This window comes from Balaenoptera ricei, chromosome 15 (genome assembly GCF_028023285.1).
Source record: "Balaenoptera ricei isolate mBalRic1 chromosome 15, mBalRic1.hap2, whole genome shotgun sequence".
Classification (NCBI taxonomy): domain Eukaryota; kingdom Metazoa; phylum Chordata; class Mammalia; order Artiodactyla; family Balaenopteridae; genus Balaenoptera; species Balaenoptera ricei.
The window spans coordinates 45,328,872-45,341,386 of NC_082653.1; the positions used below are offsets into that span (position 1 = coordinate 45,328,872).

The following is a 12,515-nucleotide window of genomic DNA, read 5'->3' on the forward strand; positions in this document are numbered from 1 at the left end:
CAAAGGAATAAGCAAGTGGAGACCTTGGGAGGACTTTGCAGTTGCCCAGGCCTCTCCGGTGGACAGCAAGGGGCGGGGCTGTCAGGTGATGGACGCAGGGACGCACCCAGCAGTTGGCTGTCCCTTCCCTGTGTGTTCCTCAGCCCGCTCCCCCGTCTGCACCTCCCCCAACCCTGGTCCCCAGACTCCCAGGGACCTAGAACAGCCGTGGGATTTGGATGCTGGTTTCCTTGTGGCGGTGGTCAGCCCGGGAAAGCAACATGCACCTTCTCCTTTTTTTCCCCCAAAATTCTTGATGATCTATGCTGCGGGGAGGGGGGGTGAATGAAAAGGGCGAGGGAGATAAAGAGGTACAAAAGTCTAGTTGTAAATGAGACACAAGGATGAAATGTCCAGCATGGGGGCAGTCAATAATATTGTAATAACTTTGTATCAATCGGGTGACAGATGGTAACTAGACTTATCTTGGGGATCACTTTGTAACATAGAGGAATATTATTGCGCAGTTGGAACTAACAGTGTTGTAGGTCAATTACACCGTAATTTATAAAAAAAGAACTGAGGTATTTCTCCCCCAAGTCCTGCACTGGCTGAGGGCTCTTCTCAGAAGCATCAGGCACCCCGCTGTCCAGCCCGCCCCTCACAGATGCTCACCGCAGGCAAGTCCTGCCAGAGGAGAAGTCCCAGGGAGGGTTCACCTGTCAGCCAGGTGGGCTTTGACCTGCTCCTGTGTGGTTACTGACACTTACCTGGCTGGCCCTCACCTGCACACCAGTGCTGGAGTTGCCACACCTATGTTTTGGAACGTGCTTTCTCCTTGTCATATTAACCCGCTTCACCATCTCAGCCCAGCCCTACACATACACATACACACACACAGACACAGACACACACACACAGCGAGAGCCTGCCTCCTCCATGGCCTCTGCTGAACCATATCTCCTGGTCATCACACCTTTAAGCCTCCCCTCCCACACTGAACCAGAGCTGATCTAGGTGACCAAGAACACAAAGAGGAGATGGTGTGTCACATCTGAAGCTGGGTCACCGAGGGCGCTGTGGCTTCCATCCCTGTCTCTTGGACACTCTGTCCAGAGGAAAACATCCCCTTCACCCAGCGCACAGAGGCCAAGTGGAGAGGCCTGCACTGAGGATAGCAGAGACGACCTGCCGACAGCAACGCCAGCCAGCACCCGGGAGGACAAGCCGCCCGGAGAGGGGGTTCTCCGGGGCCAAACTCACCTTCAGACGAGGGCAGTGCCGTCAGAGCCTGAGTGTGACCTCAGGATAGGTGACATCAGCCAAGCCACCCCAGACCCCTGGTGCACAGACACCGCGGAGACATAAATACATTGCTTAAGCACCAAGGGCAGGGTGATCAGTCACGCAGCATTAGATTATACCTCTTACCCTGTGCGAGCACACACACGTGTGCACACACACACACACACACACACACATGCACAAATGCAGCCTACTCTCCGTGTACCATCACTCTTGCATTTTTCTGCCTCAATTCAAAACCAAAAGTAAAACACAAATCTCCAAATGATACAACTAGCTCCCAGGTTGGATCGGGGGTTAAAACTGTTTCTAAAGCCATTTCGCTGTGTCTTGCAGAGTCCTGGGCAGGGAGATTTCTGTGGAAATCCATGGATGGACATTCTCAACGCATCTTCAGAGCCCTGCAGAAACTACCCACCAGGCTGAAGCAGTGGAGGGGTGGGTCTTCCTATTAGCTCCACACAAAGAGCTGTCAGTGAAAAGTAACTTGTGCCCAGAGTTTGGTGAAATACGGAAGCAGGTTCGTGTTCTCTTCCATTCATTGGGAACAGACTGCCCTTGCTGGTAAATGCGTTGGCCAAGCAGAAGACACTACCCAGCCCAGCACCACATTCTCAGCCTGCACGCCTGAAGAATGCACAAAAAAGCAAGAAGGCTACAAAATGAAGTCAATAGGTCAGATGTGTTATTTAAATGTTTTGCGAGTGTCTTTGCTTCTTTACATGCTCATGAGAGCGGCAGAATGTGCTAGAAGACCATTAGACAGGCTGGCATTCTTTCTTCAGCATAGTGAGTTCAAAGTTCCAGGGTTTGGATGCCACAATAAAGGTGCAATGAAACATCTAAAAGAGACAAAAACAATAACCAGCTAGTAAGAAAAATAGCAAAAAATAAAAGTCAAAAAAACGCAGAAGTTCCTATTTCCAGGTGCCAGGATTTGGCTTCAAGAGGGCCAAAAGGCCGTTTGAACCAGCCATGCCTCCACAGACCCCCAAGCTGTTGGCCCAATGGCAGAGCAGCCAGCCTCATGACTGGGATGGACCCCCATGGGTTCACCTCCCTGAGAGCTGAAGCCATCACGGTTGTGGCTCTGTTTGCTCCAGGTGAGCAAGAGTTGGAGCTCAGGACCAATTATCCTCAAGAAATCCTCGTGTCCAGCTCTGGCCCTTCTCCAGACACGCCAACTTCCTGCAGCCCATGGAGACCCCACGCGGCGTGGAGGGCCCAGTGGGTCCTTCCCAGGGGAGGCAGCACCACAAGAATAGCCAGGGTCCTGCACGCCTTGGAAAGTGGTGTCTGAGTCTGGCCAGATTCCACCAGGGAAAGCTTGCAGCTGGGGAGCTGGGAGGAGACACAGGGCCTGCAGAGGGAGCGGGGCTCCAGGCTCCTGGTGTGGATGAGATCACTGTGTCCCTCCTCTCACCTAAAATCTTTATTCAATTAGAGTAAAAATATAAAGTACGAATAGCTCTTTATGGCAACACCCAGTAGAAGTGAAGTTGCATAAGATGCACAGACAGAGGGGTCAGGTTGAGGGGGAAATAGGACCAAGTGACCAGTAACCCAGACAGGCCACGGAGGAACTGAGGCCAGGTCGGCGGGGTGTCCAGGCCGGAGGGGCATCAGGATGGGTGGAGCTGATTCCTGGCAGTGGCAGGGAGGGCAGGTAGTGCACTTATCAGAGGGTTAACTAATTGCTTAACTTGTGATCGCCAAGGTAGACAGGAAACAATCGCGAAATAAAGGGATTGAAAACCCAGTTATTAAAATCAACCATAGAGGATATTTTAGCACTGTATTAACATATTAAAAATCTTTAAGAGGTGAAAAAATATTGGACGAGGAATTCAACTTCTTGGAACTCTGCCCACAAGGCAACAACAATCAGATATACACACAAACAGAAATAAAGAAGAATATTCATTATGGCACTGTTCATAATAGCTAAAAATTAGAAAAACTTAAATAATCAATTCTCAGGGGCTGACTAATATGTGGAAACACCATTAAACGAAGTCAAATAATTTCATTACATAATGCCCTCAAATAATTTTACGGTTTTGGAAATCCTTAGAGTTTATTATTAAATAAAAACCTAAATTGTGGAACAGTGTACAGTGTGATCCCCACTACACAAAAATACAAATGTAAAATATAGAAAAAACTAGGATGTATAAAAATAAGTTGATAGCAGTAAACTTTCCATAAAGGTATTTTTAGTTGATTGTTGTTTTCTTCTGTAGTTGATTTTAAGCTACTTAATACTTCGGAAAATTTCTAAATTTTCTACCTTAAGTGAATCGGGCCTATTACTACTTAAAACAGTATCAGGTTTTACAATTTATTTTCCAAGGAGCTCAGATAGTTACCCTTTCATCCATTCTAAGTCTCAATAAATAAAGAAAACAGATAAGCTCGAATCTATAGGAGGTCAGAAATGGGGAATCTCTAGTTCCATGATCCGTGCAAAGGCAGAGACTGGGAGGAATCCTTGGAGGGTAATGTGATTTTGAGCAAGATGATCCAAGGCTGTTGAACTGTCTTAGCACCTACCTTCTGCATTTTGGGATCCCGTTGTACTAAGCAGTTTTCATTTTCCCCTGAAGCTTTCTTGCACATTGTCCGGGCAATTTTGACTTCAAGAAGGTAATCCAAACTATCCGTGACCTGTCCATGAGTAATTTAAAGTTAGAGATCATAAAAGAATATGTGGTATCAATTGTCATTTCTGATAAACAAACATGTCACTGACAGCTTAGGGCAAAAGATGTCTTCTCACCTCCTTCCCTCCTACAGCTTTTTTTTTTTCTGACCAGAGTTTTGGAGTAACGCGGAGGTGGTTCTTACCTTGCTCTCTCTCTCTCTGTTTCTCAGTCTCTCTCATTATGGTATTTAATTTTAAAGTAATGACAACTGTCACCAAAATAAAGCAAGAAAACTATTCCCTAAAGACCATTTTCCTGGGAAAACTAATGGTTTGCTCACTGGAGCTTGGGAAATAAACAGCCTTTTCATTGAAATCCACTGAGAGTGTATCAATTCCCTTTAAAGCTTTGGTAGTTTTAGTCACCCTTGCCTTATTCCACGTCATACACCCTCCCAAATCCCTGACTTTCTGGGCATCTTCCCTCCCTTCCCCTCCCCATGCAGAGCTCCCGTCAGCGCTGTACTCAAGAAGGGTCTCACAGGGAAATGCAGATGAACAATGGCAAATGTCCACTCTCATGATTAAAGAATGAACAGGAAAACAAAGTTTACGAGACGTCAGGGAGAGAACATGTGAATGACAATGACCAAGTTAGTTAAACACCATAACTGAGCCCAGAAGAATAAGAGATAATTTGGAAAATACAGTAAATATTTTGGAAGTTCTAGAAAAGTCACCTGGGCATTGAACAAAATGGGTGTAGGCAGAATTCTAAGTACAGTTTCATGAATATAAACTATACTTAAAAATTTTCAGTTATGCATCTAAGTGTCTGAAAGGACACTTGTGGGGTGCCCCCAGGATTGATGAGTCCATGGGGGATGAAAGAAATCAGTGGTCACTTTCACTTTTTACTTCAACTACTTCCAAATGTAACCCTAGCGCATTTTTCATGACTGGATATTAAGTTTCTCTGCCTCAGCGCTGTTGGCATTTGGAGCTGGGTCCTTTTTGGCCATGGGGGGCCGCGCTGTGCCCGGAGGGTGGTGACCCACATCCCTGGCCTCCACCCCCCTAATCTCAGTAGCAGCCCCTTCAGTTGTGATGACCAGAAACATCTCTGGGCATTGCCAAAAATGCCCTGTGGAGCAAAATCCATGCCCAGTTGAGAAGGAGTGCTTTAGCTTTGAGTTATATTTCCAAGTGAAAATTATCAAGAAAACAGACTTTCCCAAATCACACTCAACAACCACTGACCGACCACCAGCCCCGTTTTGACCCCCAATTGCCCAGGAAAGGGAGGCAGATGGGGATCCAGCTACGGAGGCAGCCCCTCACTCCTTTCATGGCCAGGCCTCTCTGACTCTCCTGGCCTCCTGTGACACCGTCCCCTCCTGGCTGGCTGCAATGTCCCATCACCTTCATCCCATCCAGCATCACTCAGAGGCAGTAGCATGGGCGGATTAAGAGCAGGCAGCCTGGGTTTAAATCTTGGCTCTTCTACTTAGTAGCTGTGTGACCCTGGGCAAGTTGCTAGACCTCTTTGTGCCTGTTTCCTCTTATGTGAACTGGAAAACCTGAGTGCACCTATGGAAAGCCACTGGATCTAGCACAAAGTAAACATGGCTCCAGGCTGCCATTGGCGGTCTTTCCTACCAGCCTTCGCTGTGTGTGAAATCGGCAGCAGAACCCCAGCCAGCTATGAACTGGAGCAGGCGACCACGTGCTTTTTCTTCAAGGGCCAGAGAGGAAATATTCCAGGCTTTGCAGCACAAATACAGCCCAGAGGACCCTCAAAAAGTGTGTGTGGCTGTGTCCTAATAAAATTGTGTTTATGGACACTGAAGTTTCAATGTAATGTAATTTTCATATGTCACAAAATAGTCTCCTTCTTTTGTTTCTTATAATCATTTGTAGCTCACGGGATGTACAAAGATGGGCAGTGGGCCAGATTTGGCTTCAGGCTGTTAGTGGCCACTGCTGATAAAGATCTTTGTACTTTTAACTTAAATCATCCAATGGAATAGAGCAGTTTTCTTTCTATAGCGCCTGGGCATATGTTATTTTTATCTGAATTTTCACCCAGCATTTTTCTGTTCGCTTTTGTTAGGAGTTATTTTTGTTTGGGGGGTGCTGCATTCTTTCTTACCCCCTTTCTTCAATATGTTTTCCAGCAGTTTGTAGCTGGAATGCCAAGGAGTTTTAAACACTTCTGTTCTAGCCTCTTTTTGAACCTGTTTCTACCTGATTCTTTTGCATCCTTACCTGAATTTGAGCTGACAGTCAACTAGGAAATAAAATGTACATTCGTGGGCTTCCCTGGTGGCACAGTGGTTAAGAATCTGCCTGCCAATGCAGGGGACACGGGTTCGAGCCCTGGTCTGGGAAGATCCCACATGCCGCAGAGCGGCTAAGCGCGTGAGCCACGACTACTGAGCCTGCGCGTCTGGAGCCCGTGCTCCGCAACAAGAGAGGCCGCGACAGTGAGAGGTCCGTGCACTGCGATGAAGAGTGGCCCCCACTCGCTGGAACTGGAGAAAGCCCTCGCACAGAAACGAAGACCCAACACACCCAAAAATAAATAAATAAATAAATTTATAGAAATCAATTATAGGGGAAAAAAAGGAAAAAACAAAAACACATGGAAGCTAAACAATACGTTACTAAATAACCAAGAGATCACTGAAGAAATCAAAGAGGAAATCAAAAAATACCTAGAGACATATGACAATGAAAACACGACAATCCAAAACCTATGGGATGCAGCAAAAGCAGTTCTAAGAGGGAAGTTTATAGCTATACAAGCCTACCTCAAGAAACAAGAAAAATCTCAAATAAACAATCTAACCTTACACCTAAAGAAACTAGAGAAAGAAGAACAAACAAAACTCAAAGTTAGCAGAAGGAAAGAAAGCATAAAGATCAGAGCAGAAATAAATGAAATAGAAACAAAGAAAACAATACCAAATATCAATAAAACTAAAAGCTGGTTCTTTGAGAAGAGAAACAAAATTGATAATCCATTAGCCAGACTCATCAAGAAAAAGAGGGAGAGGACTCAAATCAATAAAATTAGAAAAGAAAAAGGAGAAGTTACAACAGACACCGCAGAAATACAAAGCATCCTAAGAGACTACTACAAGCAACTCTATGCCAATAAAATGGACAACCTGGAAGAAATGGACAAATTCCTAGAAAGGTATAACCTTCCAAGACTGAACCAGGAAGAAATAGAAAATATGAGCAGACCAATCACAAGTAAAGAAATTGAAACTGTGATTAAAAATCTTCCAACAAACAAAAGCCCAGGACCAGGTGGCTTCACAGGTGAATTCTATCAAACATTTAGAGAAGAGCTAACACTCATCCTTCTCAAACTCTTCCAAAAATTTGCAGAGGAAGGAACACTTCCAAACTCATTCTATGAGGCCACCATCACCCTGATACCAAAACCAGACAAAGTTACTACAAAAAAAGAAAATTACAGACCAATATCACTGATGAATATAGATGCAAAAATCCTCAACAAAATACTAGCAAACAGAATCCAACAACACATTAAAAGGATCATACACCATGATCAAGTGGGATTTTTCCCAGCAATGCAAGGATTCTTCAATATATGCAAATCAATCAATGTGATACATCATATTAACAAACTAAAGAAGAAAAACCATATGATCATCTCAATAGATGCAGAAAAAGCTTTTGACAAAATTCAACACCCATTTATGGTAAAAACTCTCCAGAAAGTGGGCATAGAGGGAACCTACCTCAACATAATAAAGACCATATACAACAAACCCACAGCAAACACCATTCTCAATGGTGAAAAACTGAAAGCATTTCCTCTAAGATCAGGAACAAGACAAGGATGTCCACTCTCACCACTATTATTCAACATAGTCTTGGAAGTCCTAGCCACGGCAATCAGAGAAGAAAAAGAAATAAAAGGAATACAAGTTGGAAAAGAAGAAGTAAAACTGTCACTGTTTGCAGATGACTTGATACTATATGTAGAGAATCCTAAAAATGCCACCAGAAAACTACTAGAGCTAATCAATGAATTTGGTAAAATTGCGGGATACAAAAGTAATGCACAGAAATCTCTTGCATTCCTATACACTAATGATGAAAAATCTGAAAGAGAAATTAAGGAAATACTCCCATTTACCACTGCAGCAAAATGAATAAAATACTTAGGAACAAATCCATCTAGGGAGACAAAAGACCTGTATGCAGAAAACTATAAGACACTGATGAAAGAAATTAAAGATGATACCAACAGATGGAGAGATATACCATGTTCTTGGATTGGAAGAATCAATATTGTGAAAATGACTATATTACCCAAAGCAGTCTACAGATTCAATGCAATCCCTGTCAAACTACCAATGGCATTTTTCACAGAACTGAACAAAAAGTCTTAAAATTTGTATGGAGACACAAAAGACCCCGAATAACCAAAGAAGTCTTGAGGGAAAAAAGCGGAGCTGGAGGAATCAGACTCCCCGACTTCAGACTATACTACAAAGCTACAGTAATCAAGACAATATGGTACTGGCACAAAAACAGAAATATAGATCAATGGAACAAGATAGAAAGCACAGAGACAGACCCACACACCTGTGGTCAACTAATCTATGACGAAGGAGGCAAGGGTATACAATGGAGAAAGGACAGTCTCTTCAATAAGTGGTGCTGGGAAAACTGGACAGCTACATGTAAAAGAATGAAATTAGAACACTCCCTAACACCATACACAAAAATAAACTCAAAATGGATTAGAGACCTAAATGTAAGACCAGACACTATAAAACTCTTAGAGGAAAACATAGGAAGAACACTCTTTGACATAAATCACAGCAAGATCCTTTTTGATCCACCTCCTAGAGTAATGGAAATGAAAACACAAATAAACAAATGGGACCTAATGAAACTTCAAAGCTTTTGCACAGCAAAGGAAACCATAAACAAGACAAAAAGACAACCTTCAGAATGGGAGAAAATATTTGCAAACGAATCAATGGACAATGGATTAATCTCCAAAATATATAAGCAGCTCATGCAGCTCAATATTAATAAAACAAACAACCCAATCCAAAAATGGGCAGAAGACCTAAATAGACATTTCTCCAAAGAAGACATACAGAGGGCCACGAAGCACATGAAAAGATGCTCAACATCACTAATTATTAGACAAATGCACATGGAAACTACAATGAGGTATCACCTTACACGAGTTAGAATGGGCATCATCAGAAAATCTACAAACAACAAATGCTGGAGAGGGTGTGGAGAAAAGGGAACCCTCTTGCACTGTTGGTGGGAATGTAAATTGATACAGCCACTATGGAGAACAGTATGGAGGTTCCTTAAAAAACTAAAAATATAATTACCCTATGACCCAGCAATCCCACTACTGGGCATATACCCAGAGAAAATCATAATTCAAAAAGACACATGCATCCCAACGTTCATTGCAGCACTATTTACAATAGCCAGGTCATGGAAGCAACCTAAATGCCCATTGACAGATGAATGGATAAAGAAGATGTGGTACATATATACAATAGAATATTACTCAGCCATAAAAAGGAACGAAATTGGGTCATTTGTAGAGACGTGGATGGATCTAGAGACTGTCATATAGAGCGAAGTAAGCCAGAAAGAGAAAAACAAATATTGTATATTAACACATGTATGTGGAACCTAGAAAAATGGTACAGATGAACCGGTTTGCAGGGCAGAAATTGAGACACAGATGTAGAGAACACACGTATGGACACCAAGGGGGGAAAAGCAGGGGTGGGGGTGGGGGTGGGAGTGGTGGTGTGATGAATTGGGCGATTGGGATTGACATGTATACACTGATGTGTATAAAATGGATGACTAATAAGAACCTGCTGTATAAAAAAATAAATTAAGTAAAATTCAAAAATTCAGAAAAAAAAACTTAATAGAATAGAAAACAGTCCTACATCTGCAGAACTACCTCATGCTTGGCAGGGGTGACACTGTGGTATAGTGTAGAAATAATGCTCTTTTTAACAAATGGTGCTATTTGGTTAAAAAACAAAAACAAAAAAAGAATACCACACACAAAAAATATACATTCGTGAAATGAAGTAGCAAACACTATGAAATGATACGTTAGTCTTGAGCTATGTGGGTCTTTGGTTTATTTTATTATTAAATACCTGCCTTTAAAGCAGAACCATCTATATCTATTTGTGTAGATGGAGAGCACAGATTAAAACGTCCAAGAAAGTGGACTAATCCTGGGAAAGATGGGAACTTCACTAAGAACAGGTACCAAATCTGAGCCCCCTGGGGTGTCGACATCCATGAGGTTTTAATTCAGCCACCCATTGGGGACGCACATCCTGGCCCAGGTGTCGCTGCCTAAAACTACAAACCACACAACTGGGGCCACACGGAGAACCAGCAGGAGCCCGGGGCCCACGGCCTGTGCAGGTGGCCAGGAGCCAGGTGTCCCGGCCTCTTAGGGGATCCAGACGCTGAGTGAAACTTCTGCCCACGTAAGAAAACAGGAAACAGAGGCAGGTTGACGGTGGCTGGAGGGTGGGCAGCACAGGTTAGAGGGAAGATGGGGCGAGTGGAGGAGGAAGAGGAGCAGAGGTGTAGGTTAGGCCGGCGTCACACGTAACCCGGGCCCAGTGGGGCCCCCTCACCCTCTGCCGACTCCTCTCGTTGCTCACCCCACCACCTCCCATCTCGGGCTCCTGCATAAACCTCAGGACAACCCTCTTTCTCAGGAAACACAGCGCTGGTTCAATGCACTCTTCTTAGACATGGTCCGTGTTCAAATCCCTCCAACTGCCCTAAGAACATCCTTTACAGTATAATTTTAAATCCAAGAGACAATACAGGATCACATCTCGCATTTAACGTCATGTTTCTTAAGCCTCCTTTAGTGAGAACCGTTTCCTGCTTTTTCCCTGTCTTTCACAGCACTGATATTTTTAAGCGGTCTTAGAGAATGCTGCATAATATGGACTAGCCTAATTGTCCCTCGAGGTCACCCTCAGGTACCTGGGGCAGGAACACCGTATACAGGAGACGCTGTGTCCTTGCAGTGATGTCACATCAGAGGCACACGGTGTCAATTTGTCCCATGTGTCCTGGTTGTAATTAATTAACAAGCAATCTCTATAGCGGCCCACCCCCCCCCCTCCTCCTCCCCCTCCCCCTCTCCCCCCACACCGGGTGGAGGATTCATTGTTGATCTTTGGCCTGAGTTAGTTATTACCATGGTGGTTGCAAAAGGTGATTTTCTAGTTTCATATTCTTTCACATCTCTAAGTAGGCATTTTTCTGTAAAAAAAGAGCCTTCCCTTCTGCCCTGGTTCCTTTTTACAGTGAAAGCTGGATGTGGAGTTTGTTCACGTGTTCACTGCATTATAATCCATCCCTGTAGCCACTTAGGTTGATGATATCAGCTCAAACTGTCCCAACCTTGACCCCTTCAGGAGCCCTTCTGGACTCTTACCTGTGTTTTTTGATGTGGCTATAACTAAGTTTAAGTTATTTGAATGGATATATTATGTTTTACCCCAGAATGATAAAGGAGGAAGTTTAATTAACTTTCTTCCAAAAGCCATAAGTTCATAAATTTTGGCTCAGGTGTCTCTCAGCTGCTCTCCACGGACGACAGCCCTGCCACAAAGGAGAGTGTGGGGACAGAGAACGGGGAGTGAAAGCCACCAACCTGCTCCTGGGACTTCAGAATCTGCATCACCTTGAAGGTGTACATGTCCTTGCTGGCCTTGTTGTACTCCTTCATGGCGAACCACAGTGCCTGCTGCACGTATACGTAGGATTCGGGAACGTCTTGGAATTTCCTCACCACCTTCGATGAACCCCAGGCCTGGACACCTCTGGACACAAGGGCCACCGTGGCCATCAGGAGCAGGAGGCCGGGGCGGAGCCTGGCCATGGCACCTCAGCCCAGGGGGCACGGCCGAGTCCCTCCTGTCCTTGCAAGGCTGGCAGGGTCCTGCTACCTCTGCACTCGGCCCCTCCCAGCTCTGCTGCGGGCGGAAAGGGGAGAACAGCGGTTAACATCGTCTGCCCAAAAAAGAAGCCACCTGCGAAATGTGCAATTCAGTCCATTTTCCCATCTTGGATGCTTCCTTTCTGGAAGGACACACACCTCTGTGCACTCACGTGTGGGCGGGATGTACACATACGTGTACACACACACACGCCTGTCCTTCCGGCCGGCTGGGTTGGGCCCCATGGTAGGCACTGCACGTGCTGTGTGACCTCTCATCACCAGAGCCCCATGGGGCTGCGAAACCCTTTACACAGGAGGAAACGGCCATGGGGCTGTGTGTCTGCTTCAGACCAGGGCTGCCTTGCCTCAGTCTCACCCACGCGTAGGAGGGATCACAGCTTGTAAAGTGCATTTGCTTTAGAGGAATCCCTTCTGCCACAGAAGGTCACCAGGATTTGGCTCACGAGGCAGAGGCAGCGGCTAATGTGTCAGATGCAGACAAGGAGCAAGCCCCTCGAGACAAAGCAGGGTCCGTGGGTTGTGTTCGCCACAGAGAAGTGAGGA

General features: G+C 44.9%; 1 protein-coding gene across 1 annotated transcript; it reads right to left on the reverse strand.

Annotated features, from left to right (window-relative positions):
* Nucleotides 1-2,042: 2,042 nt before the first annotated feature.
* LOC132348378 (cystatin-13-like) lies at nt 2,043-11,891 on the reverse strand. Its single transcript, XM_059895758.1, has 3 exons — nt 11,664-11,891; nt 3,838-3,951; nt 2,043-2,126 (listed from the first exon to the last, which is right to left on the reverse strand). Exons 1-3 carry the CDS (start codon nt 11,889-11,891, stop codon nt 2,043-2,045), a joined length of 426 nt encoding a protein of 141 aa, XP_059751741.1.
* Between the last annotated feature and the right edge of the window lie 624 nt (nt 11,892-12,515).